This window comes from Cucurbita pepo, chromosome 8, assembly GCF_057944985.1.
Source record: "Cucurbita pepo subsp. pepo isolate OVF chromosome 8, ASM5794498v1, whole genome shotgun sequence".
In the NCBI taxonomy this organism is placed as follows: domain Eukaryota; kingdom Viridiplantae; phylum Streptophyta; class Magnoliopsida; order Cucurbitales; family Cucurbitaceae; genus Cucurbita; species Cucurbita pepo.
In genome coordinates this window covers 7966105-7988400 of record NC_141805.1, presented here as the reverse complement: position 1 = coordinate 7988400, position 22296 = coordinate 7966105, and the positions used below count along the sequence as shown (strand labels likewise).

Sequence of the window (22296 nt, the reverse complement as noted above, 5' to 3'; positions counted from 1 at the left end):
ATCACAATTCATCCCCTTATAAAGAATGTTTTGTTCTCCTCCCCAACCAACGTAGGACATCACATTCCACCCCCTTTAGGGTCTAGCGTCTAGTAATCGTTCCTTTCTCCAATTGATGGGACTCCCGCCAAATCCACCCGCTTTGGGCCCAGCGTCCTTACTGGCACACCGCCTTGTGTCTGCCCCCCTTCGGGGAACAGCGAGAAGGCTAGTACATCATCTGGTGTCTGGCTCTGATACCATTTGTAACTGCCCAGACCCACCACTAGTAAATATTGTCCTCCTTGAACTTTCCCTTACGGGCTTCCCTTCAAGACTTTAAAATGCATCTGCTAGGGGAAGATTTCCAAACTTCTATAGAGGGTGTTTTGTTCCCCTCTCCAACCCATGTGGAATATCACACCAACGACTACATCAATCCCTTCTATAAAGAGTTTGACCATTCAAGATCTCTATTACAAATTCTAATCTAAAATCAACAAATTAAGGGAAAGAAAGATAAAATTATTGTTGTAGGTTCATCTCTCATCTCCTTCAGGATATTCATGATTTTGAGCTTGTAAATCTCAATCTCGATATTAATTCTCTAAATTTGTAAACAAAAAAAAAAAAAAAAATGCTTTTATAGAAAATCATCGCGTCATCCAGACGCTAGAAACAACATTGAAACACTGTGATTAAATAAGGAAAGGTTCGTATATGGAAGGATATCGTTGAGACGCTACAAGCAAAAATGCACAATGTAATGCACCACACATTTGTAACGTCATGCATTGGGTGTTTAGAGTTGGTGGGCGTTGAGCAAAAGCATCTCAACGCTACCTTGACTACTACTCTTGCTTGTTTTGTTCAGTAGATCGTCCAAGTGTCTCGACATTCAGCCATTGATTTATTCGCTTCATTCTCTTCTTCTCTACTCTTCATCACTTCAATATTTTCTAAAATCTCTCATTTTTGCACATTTAAGATACAAAATTAGCAATAAATTTGTCCTAAAGATAACACTTCGGCATGATATCAACTTTACTTCTCACTCACGAGAAAGACTAAAGGACAATATCTAAAGTTTTCAAACGTATTTAAATTTTATTTTTATACATAAAACTTCTAATTAATTACCGTCCCATTTTATATTTATATTATATTACTAAAATTTATAAAAGGGAGATTAATAAAAAAAAAAAAAAAAAAAAAATTAAGAAATTAATTAATTATATAAAATATTGATATGAAAATGGATGGAAAAATAGGATGAGAAATGTGTTGGGTGGAAGGCCTTCCTTTACTTTGTTTATATTTTTCTGCAGAAAGGCGTGGAAGGGGGAAAGATTAAGCCATCTCCTTCTCCTTTTCCTTTTCTGATTCACGACAAACATTTTTAGGTTTCCTTCCTTCTCTCCCTCTTCAATTGATTCCTCCATTAACAACCAGCTGAGGTTCTTCCAAACCTCACACCCCGCTCACTTTCTTCTCACCTCAGGTAATCTTCAGATTTCCCCCAATCTCACTCTGCTTCAGCTCATTCAACGTTGCACCTCCATTTTCTCTTGCGTTCCAAACACACCCTTACAATTTGGGGATTTTCTCTACTCTTTTATTCAATTTCTCTACTCCAATTCTCTGCTGCTGCTGCTTCGATTACCTTAATTTCATGTTCTAGGTCTAACTTCGCTTTCTTTGACACCATTTCTGATGATTTAGTTCAAGTTATGAACATTCTTTGGTTTGATTTCTGAGTCCCAAGTGTTCTCCCTTTTACACTCTGCTTCTTGTTTCTTTCCTTTTCTTTTTACTTTTCTTTTAACTATTGTCTCTGATGGATGGGCTATTTTACGAACAAGCGTCTTGAGTGTAATAGTTAGGTTAAATGTTATTGAATTTGTGTGGAGGTGTTTACGGAAACCTGTTATTGCTGCAGAAACTTAATTCGTTACTCTGTCTGTCTTCTTCGTCTGCCCAGATACTGATGTAAAAGGACTTTCTGGCTCTTTCTACACAATAGCTACACAATGGCTATTGAGACTTTTGGAAAAGCGCCAATGTTTGACGAGGATGATGAGGACAACATGCCAATAGTGTTCAAAAGGAGTAGTGCATCTAGGCAAAATCAGTTAGATTCTGAAGCTAAACAGAGGTTGAATAAGTTGTCCGGGAGGCAGGGTTCTGATGTATGTTCAGCCAATGGCCAAAGCTCTAATGCTCAAAACAGGACGACTTCATTGCCAAAGACATCGCCCATGAAATCATCTGAAGTAGGAACTCAGAAAGCATCCAATTCCTCTACCCAGGCACCACCTGTGAAATCACCAGGCACAACTTTAAAAGTTTCAGATTCTACGGATAGTCAATCAAAACATTTGGTAAAGGCTGCTGTGAAAGAGGAGAGTGATAGGCATCCTACTAATGAAAGTAGTGACTCTGAAGATGATAAACCATTGAGTTTTAGATTGAAAGGGAATTCCAACCCCCCTGGTAAAGGGCTTGTACCAACGGTACTAAAGAATAAGGTCGAAAAATCGTCAGGAGATTCTGATGATGAAATTCCTCTGTCATCAAAATTTCACATGAAGTCTACTTCACGGGTATCTGGTGGTAATCAACATGGTTTTGATGAAAAGAAACCATTGATTTCAAAAGTTCATCAGAATGGTTTGACCTCAGGGGATAAGCTCCAAAAGCCTGGTGTTATTTCCAGCAAGAGACCTCTTCCTAATGCAGATTCCCATTCCTCGCCTCAATTTTCATCAAAAAAGCCAAAACTTTCAGACTCATCTACTCCTTTGGGTAGTAAGCTAGTATCAGTGAAAGCAAAACAAGAAGTAGATGACGACGATGACCATATTCCTATTTCACAGAGAATGAAGAAGGTGGTGGCTGTATCAGCGAATAAGTCATTAAGTTCTAAGAAAACAGTTTCAAAAGTTGTTTCGTCTTCAATGAAGAAAACATTGAAGAAATCCAAAAAGCCAGTCAAGAAATCTAAATATGTCAAGTCCACGAAGTTGCTGCCCAGTTCCGGCGATGGACAGAAAAAATGGACTAGCTTGGTTCATAATGGTGTCATTTTCCCACCTCCATACCAGACTCATGGAGTGAAGATGATTTATAAGGGGAAGCTTGTTGATTTGACTCCTGAACAAGAGGAGGTACCCCTCAACTTCACGTGTTGAATCTACAACATGTTTCCTTCATTTTTCTATAGTCGCATGTAAATGTTTTCATGCATGGTTCGTTTTTACCATCGAATTGTGGTAAATTCTTTGGTTGATATGTAATTTTGTTATCAGGTTGCAACCATGTTTGCTGTGATGAAGGATACAGATTATATGCAAAAGCCTAAATTCAAAGAAAATTTCTGGAATGACTGGCGGAAATTACTTGGGAAAAACCATGTCATTCAAAATCTGGATGATTGTGATTTCACCCCAATATATGACTGGTATCAGACAGAAAAGGAGAAGAAGAAACAGATGACTACAGAAGTAAGTTTACGATGTTTCAATCTTCCTGGTTGTTTATATATCTTTCCTTCGTTTACGAGTTTGATGCAAACATTGTTTCTCAGATTTCTGCATCTCTCTTGGGTCTCATATTACTTTTTCCTTTTCAAAACCTAAGTGGGGGATGTGTTTCAATGAAAAAGGAGGATAGGACTCATTTCCAAATGTTATGAACTTCTTTTTAGAGGTTTATTTTTAGATTTTTTTTTTTTTTAAAATCATCCTTTGCTTTATTGTTCATATAATTTTCTAGAGGTTTGTTTTAATTTCAATTTTTAGGTTTTCTTTTCATGTCTTGGTTTTAAAGATACATTGCCAAGATATCTTTGTTCCATTTCTCAATGTGAACTATTCATTTTTGTTATAAGAAAATATGAACTATTCATCGTTTAAGATGTATCATTTTTGGCTGTTGCTAAAGGTCTAACCATAATAGTTAGTTGTAGTTGATATGCAATTTCAACTTAAATTGTTTTCTATTCTAATTAAGAATGAACTTATTAAAAAAAAATTTAAAAAAGAATTAGATAAATATTGTAAAAAACTGTCATCTTTAATTGATTGATCATCAATTTTGTTTGAAGCCAACTATGAGCTTCAGGCCTTTTTAGCAATTAAATTTCATTAATTTTGGTTTCACATTTCTGGAATTTTTTTGTCCAGGAGAAGAAAGCTCTGAAGGAGGAGAAAATGAAACAAGAGGAGAAGTACATGTGGGCTATTCTTGATGGGGTTAAGGAGAAGGTTATTCTCATTTACCTTTCTCTGCTTGCTTTTTGGAAAAAGCTAGTCTTGAGGATGTTCTTTTTACTTTAATAACCTTCCATTGTTACTCATATGATTTGCCAAACGTTAGAGCACTGAACAAATCTTTTTTTTTTTTTTTTTTTTTTTTTTTGGTTAATTTCACATGACATTTTTGAGTCATTAGAGTATTGAAATTAACCATGGAATCATGTAATTGTACAGGCTAGAGGACATAATTTTGATTTAAAGTAGTTAGTTTTGAAGTGAGAGAACTTTTGTTATGTTGTCTACTGTACTCCGATAAGCTAATGAGAAACTGTGCCGGCTCTAGTGTCTAAAATGTTGTCATAGTTATCAAAAGCTCGTTAATGTTCTACTTAGATACAAACAGTAAGTAACTACAATGGAGGTTGTCATATGTTAAGATACTTGTTTACGCTTATGTTATATCTGGTTCATATTAAATTACAATTCATGCCATGTTGCTACTATGTTCTCAGTAAGTTCATCATTGCAATCTATTTTATCTGCGACCTTATCCATTGATTCATTCCTGAGAGCATGTACACAATTTTCTGATTCTTAATATGCGTCCCAGGTAGGAAACTTCAGAGTTGAACCGCCTGGATTATTTCGAGGTCGTGGAGAACATCCAAAGGTACCTTGTTTAGAATTTAGAAAGTTTCATATTTACTTGCATTTATGACATAATTCAGTTAATTCTTCAAGGTAGTCCATGGGGAGTGAGTATATGTGTTAGTATTTGGTTGTTCACAGTTTACATTTATGTGGAAATTTGTTACTTGATTCAGCTTTTAAAGCTTGGTGGTGTTTACAGATGGGGAAGTTGAAAAGACGCATTCACCCCAAAGACATCACAATTAATATCGGAAAAGATGCTCCGATCCCTGAATGCCCTATACCTGGTGAAAGGTTTGATTCTTCTATACACCACCATTGTCTAAGTTGTATTAAAAATATTGCAGAATAAGGATCTGTATGTGCGTCTAGAAAGTCACGAGACACATACCTAAACTGAATCAGAATTTCTTGTTTATATCATTTTTCAAATTTTCATTCAATACTGAGTTCTTTGACAGGTGGAAGGAAGTAAGACATGACAATACGGTTACATGGTTGGCTTTCTGGAACGATCCAATAAATCCAAAAGAATTCAAATATGTGTTCCTGGCGGCTAGTAGTTCATTGAAAGGACAGAGTGACAAGGAGAAGTACGAGAAAGCAAGGAAGCTCAAGGTGCTCCATTCGTTACAATTTTACAATTCTTTGTTGAGGTTGTTGAATCATCATGTTTGTTGAATCCTTGCTGTTTTGTGTAGGACTACATAAAAAACATAAGGAATGCTTATACAAAGGATTTTACAAGCAAAGATCCTACACGAAGGCAAATTGCAGTTGCTACTTATCTCATTGATAAACTAGCTCTTAGGGCTGGGAATGAGAAAGTAATGTCATCAAGCCTATTTATGTTCCCCTGCGCTCTATATTTTATTTTTTCAACCATTTCGATCTGGGAGACTTAAAAAGTTGTTGATCCCAACTGCAGGACGATGATGAAGCTGATACGGTTGGCTGCTGTACACTTAAAGTAGAGAATGTCAAAGCAGTACCTCCAAATCTTCTGGAGGTAAATATCCTTAAGCTTATTGAAATTAGGAGCTTGAGAGTTGAGAGATGTCCTGTTCTTAATGCCCACGATAGATGACCCGTTGACTCTTTAAATTCAGTTCAATTTCCTCGGTAAAGATTCAATCAAGTATGAAAATACTGTTGAGGTTGAGCTCCCTGTATTCAAAGCGATCACACAATTTCAAAGTGGTGAGCTTGTTTATTTGTTTTTCTTTCCTTTTTTTTTTGTATATTTTTAATTTTTTTGTATATTTTCTTTCCTTTTTTTTGTATAACACGAGAATACGTTAATGTCATGATTGAGGCCGTAGAGCATCATGTTTTTACTTGCTTCAGGAAAAAGTGGAACTGATGATCTTTTTGACAAGCTGGATACAAGTAAATTAAACGCTCATCTGAAGGATCTCATGCCCGGTCTCACCGCAAAAGTGTTTCGTACATATAATGCTTCTATCACACTTGATGACATGGTAAATATACTTGGACTTTCAAAATAACTCTAGCATGGTAAATATACTTGGACTTTCAAAATAACTCTAGCAGGGTCTTAGCCATGGGTCTACAGAGTTTGGTTTTACAATCTCATTCCTCTTGTTCGAAATATGGGAATCCCATTTTCCTAAGCTTATTTCCAGGCTTTCCATCCTTGCAAATCACAATAATACCTCTCTTAATCTTGTAAACCAAATACTACCTGCATTTCAACCCTCTGCACTCCAAATGCAGATATCCCGGTTTTAAAAATACCAAGTGCCCCCTAAAGCTCTATGAACTATTGCATCTCTGATCATTTGTTTTCCCATAAGTTAGATCAATTACGAACTTGTAAACACCTCAGGATACTTTGTCATAGGCTTGGCGGTCTCACGAACTATTTATTTGATGTTTCTACGAACTCTTAATAGAGAGTGATGATGTTAAAGTTAAAGCAATGAAGCATCAAACTCTACAAATTTACATTTATGGTTTTCCTTTTCTTTCACTCTATTTGATTTAGACTATTTATGGCGTTATCCATGACAGTTAAACAGAGGAAGTAAAGACGGAGACGTTGCAGAAAAGATTGTCATTTACCAGCACGCAAACAAGGAGGTAAATTGAGTTCCTCGTTTCATGGGTTTACTTGACTAAGTTCATGCAACGACATTGACCAATTTTTCTGAACTACAGGTTGCAATTATTTGTAATCACCAGCGGACTGTTTCAAAATCTCATGGAGCGCAAATGTCGAGATTAAATGAGAAGATCTCTGAGCTCAGGGTAATAACCATATTTTTCTCATGGTCCACCTTTGTTAAATAATACTCTGCCAATTCACTTTCTTTAGCTCCAGTGCATTTAGTTGATCCATCATTGTTGTGCAGGATATTCTGAAAGAGCTGAAAATTGATCTTGATAGAGCAAAGAAAGGAAAGCCCCCTTTAAAAGATGCTGATGGAAAGCAAAAGAGGAATTTGACGCCTGAAGTGTAAACAACTTCATTTACTGTGTCAATCCACTTCAACATCTTCATTGGCAGTTGTTAACTCTCAGTGAACTCATATTACAGGTTAGAGAAGAAGATATCCCAAACAAATGCAAAGATCGAGAAGATAGAGCGAGATATGCAGACTAAAGAGGATTTGAAAACCGTGGCATTGGGAACGTCAAAGATCAACTACCTCGATCCTCGAATCACAGTCGCATGGTGCAAGCGTCATGAAGTCCCTATCGAAAAGGTGAGCAGCATTTTGTTGAATCAAACTGAAAATTTAGTTCAAGATGAAGTGCATAGTGTTGCTGAGTTTCATAAATTTTCTTCTTTTATTTGTATGTGTGTTCGTTCTACCATCCATTAGATATTCAACAAGTCTCTTCTAGCAAAGTTTGCGTGGGCAATGGACGTGGATCCCGACTTCAGATTCTGATTGTTGTTTTATATTGTGGTGGTGGTCTAAAATCATCCTTCGCCGCGGCTGAACCACGAAAGAAAATAAGAAAGAAGAGATGGAGTAGGAAAAATTGTAAGTGTACTATTTGGCAATATATTCAATGATTTTTTTTTCTTTTTCTTTTTAATCCCTTTAGTTGGAGAGGAAAGTGGGGAGTCCCATGATGATGATGTATGCTTATTATCTAATCGTCTAATTATATAATATTGGGGTAAATGGCTCATTTCATTTCCACCCCACAAGCTGTGTACTATGAAAACAGCCTTATACTAATTGTTCAACATTTTAACACACCTTTATAAATTTGATTATACCTCCCTCCCTCCCTCCCTCCCTCCCTCCCTCCCTCCTTTCTCTTCATCTCTCTCTCTCTTCCTATATCATATCTCTCTCCATTTCTTTCTCAACTCTATATTTTTGTTTCACTTTCCATTCTTCAACTCGATGCATGGATGATCGCAACGCCCTTTCCATGAATCACTAGAATGTTGAATCAAACTCGACGTATAGTGACAAATTGGAGGGTAAAATTGGTACCAATCACCTATGGTAATTTCAGTGCATATAATCATTTGCCTAAGCTCACGCTAAAATAATATAGTGCATATAATTATTTGTCTAAGTTCACGCTAAAATATTATATTATCAATTAAAATGTCAAATCACTGAAATTAAAAAAGAAAATTGATGGGAACTTTACTAATTTTGTACGCATCTCTTAAAATAAAACGACCAAGACACCTTGAGTCAATGTAATTGAAATATTGCTGAAATTGACAAGTTGGTATTAAACCTAAGATAGTGACCTAACCAAACCAAAAACATACCTATAGGTCTATCTTAGCAATTCACATTTATTAAAGAACTGGGAATAAAATTGGATTTAAAAACTCGTGTCTTTTTCTTTTTCTCCACGGACCCCATGGCTATCCATTAGGAAATAATATTAAAAATATTTTGTTATTAAATAAATATCTACCGATATATATTTTTTCGTTATTTTTTTTATTTATTTTAAAAAAGTATTTTTTTTTCTTTATTTATTTTTATTTATTTTAAAAAAGGAAAGGTGTCTAATCCATATTCCATGGAAGGCAACAAAAAAAGAAAAAAAAAAAAAAAAAAAATTACGGGAAAGAGAAAACGATGTAGTTTTAGTGGATGCTTTTCCTTCCCCTTCGTTTTTTTTTTTTTTTTTGGAAGAAAATCGTCGACAGCTTCGGTGAGGGGAGTTGGACGTTCTTCCCCGCCGTGGTCAATATGACGTTGATCCAGTTCAACTCAAATTGGACTTCAAATGAATTCCCTAATCATGAGATTTTGATTCCTATTATGAGTCTAATGAAAAGAGTTCAATTTATTATTATTTATATGTGTACTTGTCAAGTTGGTGACGGTTGTTGAGGATGGTTGGGAGGGAGTCCCCACATCGGTTAATTTAGGGAATGATCACGAGTTTTTAAGTAAGGAATACATCCGTTGATTGCTGTAAAATTGTGGTCTATCCAAAATATAAAATCATCTTAGCTGAGATCCTATTTAAAATTGAAGATACTGATTAGCTAGTCTTTGACCAATGATCAAACCTTCGAGTCATGAATCGTGACGTGAACCAACACACAAACATTGAAAAATACGATAAAAAAAATAAAACACCAAATACATACTCAAAACTGCAAAGGGAGATAGACTGACTTAGGTGGACAGATCCTGTAGGTCAGATCCTATAGGTCGTACAACTCCCGACCACTCCCCACCTAGACCACCTGCTCAAGTATCACATGTGAGTATAAAAATACTCAATAAGTAGCCTACTTGTAGGCTCTTAATTAAATACATAACTTAGTTAGTTACCACGGGCTAAGTCTTGGGCTCAAGAAAATTTAGGCCTAGGTTCTATAGCTTATCTAAACTTTTGGTAGGTCATAAAGTTTCTATAATGTAGCTCTCATGCCTAAAATAAACTCAATCACGATTTGTAGGTAGTGTTAGATTGTGGAGCTTGATGTTTACTTATGGACTAAGAGTTAAGGATTAACTATCCAATTTGAGAAATCTTATCTATTCTCATGTTTAGTTTCTAAAATAGAAACTTCTTTGTTCACCTTTTAGTTTTTTTTTTTAAAGGTGAATTATCTTATCTCTAACTACTTGAAATCATTTATTAAAAAATCTTAGACGCGGTGGAGTTTTTCATCTCGGTGTCTCCATTTATATTTCTCCTTTCATCTCCTTTTTATTCTTTAGGATCTTCATCTAGATCAAGTGTGTGAGTTGTATGATTCTAACAAATGATTTCAGAGTTAGGAGAGATTCCCCATGATCTGTAAAGATGAAAATTTCAAAGATCGAGATCAAGAAGATTGATGGATTCAATATCGATATTTGGAAGATGTAGATTGAAGATGATTTTACCAAAAAGATCTTCAAGAACTCTTGTCCAAAGTGAAAATACTGGATTGAATAAGAAGCATTAAAGACTTGGAGCAAGATTTGGAATCTTGTTCTAAATTGAGTTATTCCACCCTCGAAATTAAAGCTCGATCGAATGACTTAGATGCAATTTATTACAAAAATGGCTGGCTTGAAACTTAGAAATGACAAAGATGAGGTTCAGATTCTAACAATAAAAGTCTCGAACTTGAGAGCTCAATTCCATTCCTACAAAATCTATATTTTAAATAGTAATTTGTGGGTGTCTACATCTCTCCCCAAGATAAACTTTGTAACTCTTCAAATTCCCACTAAAGAATTCTTTAGTGGGCATGATTTACTCCCACTATCCAATCTCAAAAAAAAAAAAAAAAAAAAAATCACTTCCGACGATAATTTCTCAATTAAATTAACTTATAACGCATGAAATGATAGTTGAATCGAGCCTATCCAATTTTGTAGATGAAGAAAGAAGGCTTGTTGAACCTTCTTGGTCTTGGATCGTGTGATAGTTGGAACATTTGGAACACCGTGATCCTTATTAGATCGTCATTAGGATGATGCCAAGATTAAGTGGGATAGAATATCACAATCCATGATGCAATTGTACACTTAGAAGATTCATCGAGGATGATGACTAATTTAAGTAGAAGAGAGTGTCACAACCATATTATGAAGATAATATGTTGTGATCCCTATATGCAAATAGACAAGGTAGTGACATAGAAGTGGCACCTAATTGACTAAGTGAGGGCTAAGATAAGACAAGTGTCATTCATTTTGCGAAAAACCCAATCTATAATTTAAAAACAGAACACATCACAATTTAGTTTCACTCGCAAGTCAGTGAAAGAAGGTGTTAGTGTTTTGAGAAGATAGAGGGTGCATCTAGCAAACATATTGAAAAAAATGTGTTGATGTTGAGAAATAGAGCTTACATTGCCTAAGAAGTAAATCATTGGTATCCATGAATTTGAGAGGCGCAACCTCATAAAAATTTGGATACATGAACGATAATATGACATCATGAATGGATCTTGAATATCGTTGACTACAACCCATCTATAAGATCATATCATCACACTAAATCTGGAGGAGCAACTCATGTGCCAGCCAACTGACTGAGTCTACTTGTGTGATCCCTTTGCCCCTTTCAAGGTGAGTTTATGGAATAGAGGTCTTATTGAGAGGTCTTTGACCATTTCCACATACAAGAGTGACACTAAACATGGTCGAACCTTGAAATACTATCCTGTCAGATCCATTTAGGTCAAGCTCGACGATAATCTATCATAGGCCTACCAATCGGGACAGGAACACTACGAGTTCGAAACCAATATCCCTAATAATTCTAATAACATATTGAAGGGAATACAAAGTAGTCTCGGCTTTAGCGATATCATTCACAACTGCTAAACTAAATTCTTAAGGGCATCTTAACGGTTTATAACTTAGTTCTTGTTTTCAAAAATATATGGACTAGTTCTTGGGGCTAATCATGGTGTGGGAGCACTCAGATTAGTTGTATAATTGAATCTCATAATTCATAAGTGATCATCTCACTGAAACAGCATGACATGATAATCGTGAAATCATTCATACTTCATTGCCCTATGCTTGTCATAATTCTCATAAATCTATAAATCAACTATTTGTAGGTCTCATGATTATTTAGAGTATTAAGCGTAGCTGATATTTTATTTATAGCTTAAAGTCCTAAGTTTTATCTCGGTAGGTATTGAGCCTTTGGCAAGTACATCTCTAATATGTGAATCGATCTCTTCATTTAAACATCCTAATCATGCATACTCACAGTTATCAGTTAATCATGCTCAAATCTAGCATATCCCAACCATTCTTACATGTATTAAAATTTTGATATGAATACTTGCTCTCTCATGTTCAATTTGATCACTTCTTATGTAACACCCCAGGTTATTTAGTAATGTCCAAGTAAGGTGTTGTAAATCCCAAAAGACGAAGTTGTAATGAAAGAAGGGCAAAGTTTCATTTTTCTATCTTTAAGACGCGTTTTAAAGCCTTGAGGGGAAGCCCGAAAGGGAAAGCCCAAAGAGAACAATATCTGCTAGCGGTGGATCTAGGTCGTTAGAAATGGTATCAGAGCCAGACACCAGACGATGTGCCAGCCTTCTCGCTGTTCCCCGAAGGGGGTAGACACGAGGCGGTGTGCCAATAAGGACGCTGGGCCCCAAAGGGGGATGGATTTGGGGGCGGTCCCACATTGATTGGAGTAAGGAAAGAGTGCGAGCGAGGACGCTGGCCCCGAAGGGGGTGGATTGTGATGTCCCACATTGGTTGGGAGGAGAACAAGCCACCATTTATAAGAGTGTGGAAACCTTCCCCTAGCAGACGCGTTTTAAAGCCTTGAGGGGAAGCCCGAAAGGGAAAGCCCAAAGAGGACAATATTTGTTAACGGTGGATCTGGATCGTTACATGAATCTTATTGATTTCTAATTAAATGGTGGTGAAAGTTCTTTATTTATAATTGTGTACTAATCTTCCACTAAATTAACCATCAACAATAACCAGATCATGATAAACGGGATCTAACGAACATTAATGTAGAAAATTAGCGACTTTGGTATAAGCCTACAAGTAAGTGATCATACTTTTGAAACGTCTTTTGGCTAGGTTAGATGATTTGTATGTTGTATGAACAATACATACTTTGACTTATTTATATGTTATTACTTGTATGATGCAATATTTATGAACTTGCTATGATGGATGTAATTCCAATATATTAATCCATGCATGTTATGATACTATATTCACGTTATCCCCTATGAAACATTTGATGAATCATTTATGCTAAGAATGAATTATATGTCAGGTACAACATGCATGTACAATGCTAAAAATTATAGGAATGTTATGTTATGAAAAGTATGGAAGTACAACATGCATCATAACCATGTACGATGATTTGAAAATGTGAAACTTCATGCATGTTGTATGTCACGAGCATGAAATAATTTTTATATATATTTTGTACAAATGAGTACACCATGATATGATATGCACTATGCTCTTATCGTTGGTATTCAGCAATGTGAGCATGTGTGCTAGCGTGTAGTTAAACTTAGGGAGTACGTATATGAGATCACCTAGTGGGTTCATGCAGGTGTGCATGACCCGTGTATAGAGAATTACTATGTATGCTGAGAATATTTGATAAAACCACCACACCTAAATGGTGGTGAAATTCTCTATTCATAATCATCAAATAAATTACGAAGGAAATGGGAAGAACAAAAAATGTATACAAGATATTTTCGTATAATAAAAAGACAAATATGATACTTATAGTAAGCTATAATTGGAGACAAATATTTAGATATTTGCCTATAATTAAAGATCAAATATGGTAAACTATAATTCAGAACTAAATATCCTTAACACCTCGCAAGCTGAACATCTAATTTGAACGAACATGAAACTTGGATCTGAAAAATTCAAAGAGAGGTCGAAAAACACTTTTTGTGAAAATATCAGTAACCTCGTTCATATGAGACGTCTGGTTGGGCAGTATGTTCTTGGCCATCGAAAACTGCAAAGGGATTGTTGGACAATAACGATGTTGCCTTGGCTCCTACGAGAATATATATGTCTAAACCAGAAGAATAAGGAGACTAAGACAGATGGTCTTGGTCAACCCGCGAATAGAACAAAAAAGTAGAGAGAAAATAGAAAATCTCCCTAAGAATTATATGAGGTGTGGACTATAGAGACGCAAGGCAGAGGCTTCAGATTTAGATTTAGGGAAATGGCTCTACTATGAGAAAATGGAGAGAGAGGATTGGATTGTGGCTGTAAAGAAAAGAGGAACCATAGAAGAAGAAGAGGGCACAAACTAAGAATGCTCACTCTCTGAGGTGTATTTTAGACAAAGAAAGAAAGAGGGGTGGAGATGGAGTGGGCTCTGCACTTTGTGGACTGGTTTGCTATTGAGTAGATGAGCAGAGTAAGAATATCTCGAGCATATTTTAACTGACTAATAAAGAGACCATCAGGAATGATAGATCTAGAGATTCTATTCACATAACCACCATTGTCAGGAGTGAAGGCCGACGACGGAGTAGTAGGCAGAGCAAGTGGAGAAGTAGGCAATGCCATAACAGATGGTAAAGTTCTAATGGACAGAGATGGAGCCACGCCCTTCGGAGCAAGAGACGAAGTCGCCACAGTGGGCGAAGGAGCCGATTTTGCAAAGAGGCTGGCGGCGACCTAGTTGGTGAAGAGGCCAGTTCGACGCCCGAATTTCGAAGGTAAATCTCAGTAGAAGGTCGATGGGCTTGTCAAGATTCTGTATATTTGCAATGAGAGCGCTGATGAGGATCTTGAGGATAGGGTTTTTGTGAAGGATGAAGGGCAAATGGGAAAGAAAATGAGAGAGGCGCTAAAGAGAAACATATTGTATTAGAGAGGGTGAAGTTGTATGTTCAGAATATGACGAATGGGGGTTGCGAAGGATGATTTGGAGCCAAAGACTAATCAATAGGCTCTGCATACACAGCAATGACAATGAAATGTATGGAACAATGTCATGCCTCTCCGTACAGAGGCCGCTTTGGAGCTTAAACAACATTAAACAACATCTGCCACGAGAATTGAATCGAAAATATTTAAAATACAATGCTTTTCTATAAAATTTATGATAGGTAAATTATATTCTATTATTTTCAAATTTCTCGTAAAGAAATGCAACAAATTATCCAAAATTTTGGTCGCATTTAGCATACAAAAACGGACAAGATTTAGTTCTCATAAGGAAATGATAGCGTTTCGCCTCCTCCAACTCCTTCCGTTCAATGACGTTAGCCTTTTTCTAAAACCCTAAAGCCTGCACCTGTTCCTCTCGGTCTTCCATTTCTTGGGGACTCCACGCTTTGCGGAACTGTATCAATTCTCCGATTATGGCAGCATTTCAACTCTCTAATCTATCAACTTCTTCAATTCCCCCTCAGTTCTATCACAAGCCATCCTGTATCTCTTCCTCTTCTAATTGCAACCGAAAATGTCCCTCTCGAAGACACCATGTTGGCTTTGTTAGCTGCTCATTTTCTCCTATGGAGTCCGCCAAGATTAAAGTAGTGGGAGTTGGTGGAGGCGGCAACAATGCCGTTAATCGCATGATTGGCAGCGGTTTGAAGGTGCGTTTTCCCTTCGCATTGCATAGACTTCCCTTGAGGTTCAATGTGTCTAGTTTCAGGGCAAACAAGAGTGGAAGTTCGTGTAGATTTGCGCTTTTTTGTTCTCTGAATTCCGTTATTGTTAGAGGTTCACCCATTTAATCGTTGATTGCATTCACAAACCAACTTCATTACTTTGTGGAGCTGGGAATGCTTTGAGTGGCTTTGCAGTCAACTTTGAGTCCATTCAATTGTATAACGATATTTTTGTTTGTTTCTACTATCGATATAATGTGTGCCCAAATTAATATTGGTTGCTAGTTGGGTATAATGGAGACTGATGGCTATGGTTATTGAGTTTTGTGTTAGGGTGTTGATTTCTATGCCATAAACACGGATTCTCAAGCCCTAGTACAGACTGCTGCTGAGAATCCACTTCAAATTGGAGAGCTTCTGACACGTGGTCTAGGTCAGGAACTTCGCCCTTTTCTTTTGGTTCTTTCGGCCTTTTGGGGTTTTGTTCTATGTGACTAAGTAGCATTGTGACCTGTGTAGTGATGCCTATTGTGTCTTCGACTTTCGTTGATTTGTTTCTTGATAGAGATGCAGGTACTGGTGGGAATCCACTTTTAGGGGAACAAGCGGCGGAAGAATCAAAAGAAGCGATAGCTAGTGCTCTCAAGGGCTCTGATCTTGTGTTTATAACGGCCGGTATGGGTGGAGGCACTGGGTCTGGTGCGGCCCCAGTTGTTGCCCAGATTTCCAAGGAGGCAGGTTACCTGACTGTTGGTGTTGTTACGTATCCATTCAGTTTTGAAGGGAGAAAACGATCCTTGCAGGTAGGTTTCTTCCTTTTCTAAAATGACTGCATATTTATTTTTTGACTTCCTTATACAATGAATTTAGCTTCTTCCCTCCCTCCCTTGGGTTCAGATTCTCTTAGAATATGTGTGATTGAACCCTTAAAATTTTGCTGTGGTGTACATCGAAGTATGTGGTGTTTCTTTCTGCTTTGGTAAAAATGGTAATAGACTAAATAAGTGGTGGCCTTCCGTTGCTTTGGTTGGTTGGTTGCAAGGTGCAGAATGAGCTGGCTACCGTTTTAACATTATGGTTTCCTGGAACAACTGTTATATTTGAAATATTACTCCATTATGATAACATGGAGGATAAACCCATTTTCATTTAGTTATGTGAAAGATTCTGGCTTCAATATATATTACATTTTAATGTTTACTTCTTGTCAGGCGCTGGAGGCGATTGAAAAATTGCAGAAAAATGTCGACACTCTTATAGTAATCCCCAATGATCGCTTGCTTGATATTGCTGATGAACAGACACCCCTTCAAGATGCTTTTCTTCTTGCTGATGATGTTCTACGTCAAGGAGTACAAGGAATTTCTGATATAATTACGGTGAGAATTGTTTGTGATACATAAATATTTCCTCCACATTTTTTCTTGGTTGATTGGTTTGTTACCCGGAAAAAAAAAGGATACTGATCCAGAATAGACATCTACTTTGGAGTTCGATGGATTGGAGAAGGGGACACAGTGTTGTCAAGACTTTAGAAGTATTAGAGGGAGCTTATAGAAGGAATTAGAAGAATTGCTCCCCTTAAGGATGAGATAAATTGAAAGCTAAAGGTCCATGTTAAGTGAAGTCATGAGGGTGATTTTAATTCTCTTCTCTCTCTCTCTCTCTCTCTCAAAGTATTACACTAAGTTGCTAGCATTGAGAGATTGAGCATTCATGTATGTATGAGTCTGAATTAAATGGATTCTTATGAGTGGGTAAGAAATTGAGAGAGACAGATTGTTAGTTGTTATTACTAATGCTTATGATTGCCCCTCCACCGTAGCCTCCTGCTGATGGTATTCATTAGTTGTTAATTTGCTTTGGAGGTAGGGAGTGGCTACAATCTTTCAGTTTGACGAAAATCAAGGACTGTCTTTACCATGGCCCACGGGTAGGGAGAAATCGTGTGGCTGATGCCCTCTATTTTACAGTTTTTCCCAAGTTCAATGTTTCAAAAAAAAAAAAAAAAAAAAAAAAGAAAAGAAAAAATCCCAAGATAAAAGGGGATCTTGAGTGTTTTTGTTGGAGAGTATTGTAAGAAGACTAGGGGTATCATTGATTCTATTATTGAAACTCACATATTTGTCTTACATATTGAAGGGGAGTAGCTGTTGTGGAGTTTTACAGAACTATAAGGTTATTTTATGAATCTAAAGATGAGCTTGGCAGAACAGTTGGGTTATTTATCAATATAAAGACGAGCTTGACAGAACAATTGGGTTATTTTTATCAATCTATGGATGAGTTTGACCGAGCAATAGGGCTTTTTTTTTTTTTTTTTGTCAAGCTATGGTCGAGCTTGACAAACAGTAGGGCTATTTTATCAATTAACGGATGAGTTTGACCGAAAAATGTGGTTATTTTGTCATCCTGGATGACAAAATAACCATATTTTTGTGGTTATTCTGTGACAAAATAACCATATTTTTGTGGTTATTCTGTGACAAAATATGGTTATTTTTGTGACAAAATATGGTTATTCTGTGGATGAGCTTGATCAAAAAATAGGGTTTGTCCAACAAGTCTACAGCCTACAGATAAGTGAGTCTATGAGGGGGCTTGTTCATGCCTACAATGAACTTGAGATAGAACGAGAGGGTTGTTCGAAAGTCCAATATTCTTGTTCAAGGTCATCTCTGGATGAGTAAACAGAATGATAGGGTTGTTCACTAGGGCTATTTTATCAATCAATGGATGAGTTTGAAAGAAGAATAGGGTTATTTGGTCAAAGCTGTGGATAAGTTTGGTAAAAAAAAAAGGGTTGTCCAGCAAGTCTACAGTCTATAGATAAGTGAGTCTACTGTGGGTATTGTTCATGTCTACAATGAACTTGACTAAACGATAGGGATGTTCAGAAAGTCCATTATTCTTGTGCGAGGTCATCTCTTCACATCCCTTGTCCTCCTTAACTAAAGAAGGGGAACCAACTCCAATGGGTGAATACAAACTATATTTAGATTTTGTCAAGAAAATTCTAGATTTAATACCCTGCCGCATGCAAAGATGGTGCAACTAGAGCTTCCCTCTTCAATCAATGATTTAAAAAGGACCAATAAAGAGTGCAAGGAAGGTTGTAAGAGAATCAACACTCTAGAGAGGGAGAGTGAGTGAGGTCTCTTGTGGCAGGCGTAAGGTAAAAGGTTTGGAATGGGCATGCGGCTATTGTTAACACTCATTGGACAAGCATGATCATGATATCCTTCCCTACTAAACAGGTCGATGTTCCTATAAATCGACTCTGCTCTAACTCAACAATATGAACCGTGATTGACTTCAGGTTTTCGATGCGCTCCCAACTGATTTTAGCATTAGGGAGTCTCTTGCACTTTACAAGGAACTCTGTTTTATCTCTTCTCAGGTTACTGACTCATGGCGCGCTCTCAACTAGGATCTCTTTCATTTTTTCTAGCAGTATTCTTCATCGTGGCAGGAGGTTGTGTCACCTCGTTGCGCCTAGTGTCCTCTTGATTGAGATGGTATGCTTTCAAGTTACTTACATGGATAATAGGGTGGATCTTCATCCATGAAGACAATTGAATTTTGTATGAGGTCCTTTTGACCTTCTCATTGACTTCGACTGGTCTTTCATATTTTCGCAGTCATTCATCCTTGCTGCCTTGAACCTGAAATTATTCTGGTCTCAGCTTGATAAACACTTGGTCTCCAACTTTCTTGTGGTTTTCTTTTCTAATCAACCCATTTTTTCATCTGTTTTAGATCAACCCATTTCTTCATTCGTCAACAATTTGTCTTGTTGTTTTTAAGTTCAGCTTGTTTGAGTGAAGCCATACGATACACATTTTTGGTAGGCGGTCCTGCCCTTGGTAGTTACTCAATTTCTTGATCTATCTCTCTGCATGGGGGCAAGACTATAGGTAGATTTTTTAGTGTGACATTGCGGTATTTTTCTTACACCTGCTCAATCACTATGTGAATGAAACTCTTGTTTTAATATCATTGAAGTGTCTATGATACATTGACCATCTTGTATGTCCATGTGCCTAGATCTCCACCACAATTTCACATCTTCAGCTAGATGTATAGCTGTCCACTTGACTTTTGCTTCTTTTGCCACAGTGGCTCGAAAGTATTGTTCGAGGTCATAGATAAAATTATCTAGAGCATTGACATGTGGAATCCCACAAAAAGGTGTAGGCTCCAAGATCTTAACCTTGTTAAATTGGACTGCGCGCCCTATTGAGGTTTAGTCTTGTGCTTATATTTGCCAGTTCGGCTCTCTCCACATTGAGGACAACCTTTACATTTATTAAAAAGGTCTGAGATCATCTAAACTATCGATTTTAGAAGTTGTCTAAACCCTTGACATGTTCCTCCATGTGGGCAATAGAGCCCGTTGAGCTATCCCTATGCTCGAAGCCACTAGATCGTGTGGCTTTGTCTTTTATGGGCTCAACCCTCAAAATTAATGCTTGGGTGGGTATCAGTCTAGGCAGCCAGCTACCACGTCCATCTTATCAATTTTTGTGGCAATCTCATCTTGACAAGATTTCAAAAATCGAAAACTTTCTAGGACTTGTCACACATAGAGCATCTACTCTTCGATCTCGACCAACCGGTCAACATGGGACTTTCTCACCTACTTAGTTGTGGACATGTTTACTGATTCCACTTATAGGAGTCAACTCGACATTGATACTAACTCTCACAATCACGCTCTTTTTGGATTCACGAATCGATTGTGCGACACTTACTCTTTCCTCGGAGTAAGGCAGCCATCTAAAACCTGGGTTGTCAGTGGCATAAATGGCCTATAATTTAGCCTCTACCCCGTGTTCTTGGAAAACAGTTTTAGAAAATGGGGTTAGAGAAAGTCTTGGAAAATGTTTTGGAATGAAATTTAAGAAAGTAAGTGTTGTACGCTAGCAAGCGAAAAGAGACCGCACCACATTGATATCATATAACCTAGGTAAGAAGATTTGACTATTGTATCTCCTTATAGTACATTTTGAGGCAAATTGTCTTTGGCAAGTGTAGACATAAAAAATGGCGAGGAGTCATACTCATAAAATTCTATGAAAGATCATAACTATGTTAGAATGAAAGACATGATAAAATCAAGGTAAAAATGTTTGGAATGGGTATGTGGCCACAAGCAACACGCCCCAATAAGCATGACTGTAACACTAAATAAGGTCCAAATATTTAGGATATTTTTTATGGTTGCTAAAATTGTATAACCTAACTTTCTATCAAGTTGATCTTCATTAGTCTTATTAGACATTTCGATTTTCATCGTTTGCCACACCATATGTTGGGCCATTATTTAGTTAATATATTGTTATGTATATATATAAGTGGGCTTCTATCAAGTTGATCTTCATTAGTCTTTCAGACATTTCGATTTTCATCGTTTGCCACACCAGTTAATATATTGTTATGTATATATATGTATATATAAGTGGGCTTCTATCAAGTTGATCTTCATTAGTCTTTTAGATATATCTATATATGTATGTACATATATATATATAGATATATATGTATATATATGTACATATGTACATATATATAGATATAGATATCATGGTATTTGGAGCCAACCCCTGGACATACTTTGTAGTTGTCCACGGGTTTGGACCTGAGAGATATTAAAAAGAGTTTTCCTTATTAAATTTACTTGACGATTTGAACATGGAATCTTTGGGTAGGTGTTACTCGGAGACCACTTGGAACCATGCCGTCCCTTAGGGGAGTGTTAGAGAACTCATAATAAACAGATGTAACATGGGATCTTTGTTGTGCTGGTGCATCGCAAATCTTTGTTGGGGGCCTCAATTATTTCCAAGTTTTCTGATTTATGTTATTTTATATCAATATTATAAGTAGCTTTAGTTATTGACTTATGATGCCAAATGTATCAATTATATCACGTTTTAGAGTCGGGTATTCAATCAGGAGAAGTACGCATTTGTGTCATTACTAGTTGCCTATTGTTTATTTAGTCTTTGCTTCCTCACTTTCTAGATTCCGGGGCTGGTCAATGTGGATTTTGCTGATGTGAAAGCTGTCATGAAAGACTCGGGAACTGCAATGCTCGGAGTTGGCGTCTCCTCCAGCAAAAATCGCGCAGAAGAGGCGGCTGAGCAAGCAACTTTGGCTCCTTTGATAGGATCATCCATTCAGTCAGCTACAGGAGTGGTATATAACATTACGGGGGGGAAGGACATAACTCTTCAGGAAGTGAACAGAGTCTCTCAGGTTATGAACTTCTTATATGGATTCTTGAATTGTTTTGAGTTTGAGTACAAACTGATGTTTTTGTTTGGGTATACAAAATTTTGGCAGGTTGTGACAAGTTTGGCAGACCCATCAGCAAACATAATATTTGGAGCAGTTGTGGATGATAGGTACAGTGGAGAAATCCATGTAACCATAATTGCAACAGGATTCTCTCAGTCCTTTCAGAAGATACTGTTAGCTGACCCCAGGGCTTCAAAACTTATTGATAAAGTGACTGGAGGAGATCAAGAAAAAAGCAGCAAGGCCTCGTCACCCCTCCGTCTCGACTTATCGCCTGCTGCTGCATCACCAACGCTTAATCGAGGTCGAAGGCTCTTCTTTTAGCCAAATATTCCTTGCGTTGTGAATCGCTCTCTTGTATATGTTATGCTCTTGCAAGTTTAGTTGCTTCCACTTGAATGACGATAAAACAACCTTATAGGCATCTCCTTCCCGCCTGCTAATTACTTACATTGATTTGTAATCAGCAATTTTCGTCATTTGAATGAATTAAAAGTTTTGTTGATTTTGTCTGTCGTTTAAAAGATTATTTTAGTGCTATTT

At 37.0% G+C, this 22296-nt stretch overlaps 2 protein-coding genes across 2 annotated transcripts; both read left to right on the top strand.

The window, feature by feature from the left end:
• The first annotated feature begins 1290 nt into the window (after positions 1-1290).
• LOC111784418 (DNA topoisomerase 1 beta) lies at positions 1291-8145 on the top strand. Its single transcript, XM_023665130.2, has 16 exons — positions 1291-1480; positions 1961-3146; positions 3288-3482; positions 4164-4244; positions 4846-4905; positions 5086-5180; positions 5348-5504; positions 5588-5713; positions 5815-5895; positions 5996-6086; positions 6234-6367; positions 6921-6989; positions 7068-7157; positions 7262-7365; positions 7447-7615; positions 7736-8145. Exons 2-16 carry the CDS (start codon positions 2010-2012, stop codon positions 7802-7804), a joined length of 2658 nt encoding a protein of 885 aa, XP_023520898.1. The 5' UTR covers positions 1291-1480; positions 1961-2009; the 3' UTR covers positions 7805-8145.
• A 6915-nt stretch (positions 8146-15060) lies between these two features.
• Positions 15061-22258, top strand: FTSZ1-1 (homolog of bacterial cytokinesis Z-ring protein FTSZ 1-1). Its single transcript, XM_023665522.2, has 6 exons — positions 15061-15435; positions 15784-15883; positions 16024-16253; positions 16662-16829; positions 21478-21711; positions 21799-22258. Exons 1-6 carry the CDS (start codon positions 15199-15201, stop codon positions 22075-22077), a joined length of 1248 nt encoding a protein of 415 aa, XP_023521290.1. The 5' UTR covers positions 15061-15198; the 3' UTR covers positions 22078-22258.
• Positions 22259-22296: the final 38 nt, after the last annotated feature.

Coding starts and splice junctions, on each gene's coding strand:
- LOC111784418 (XM_023665130.2), top strand. CDS start 2,010: ATGGCTATTGAGACTTTTGGAAAAGCGCCAATGTTTGACGAGGATGAT. Junction 4,245..4,845: donor TTGATGGGGTTAAGGAGAAG/GTTATTCTCATT, acceptor TATGCGTCCCAG/GTAGGAAACTTCAGAGTTGA. Junction 5,505..5,587: donor AGAAAGCAAGGAAGCTCAAG/GTGCTCCATTCG, acceptor TGTTTTGTGTAG/GACTACATAAAAAACATAAG.
- FTSZ1-1 (XM_023665522.2), top strand. CDS start 15,199: ATGGCAGCATTTCAACTCTCTAATCTATCAACTTCTTCAATTCCCCCT. Junction 15,884..16,023: donor GCTTCTGACACGTGGTCTAG/GTCAGGAACTTC, acceptor ATAGAGATGCAG/GTACTGGTGGGAATCCACTT. Junction 21,712..21,798: donor AAGTGAACAGAGTCTCTCAG/GTTATGAACTTC, acceptor AAATTTTGGCAG/GTTGTGACAAGTTTGGCAGA.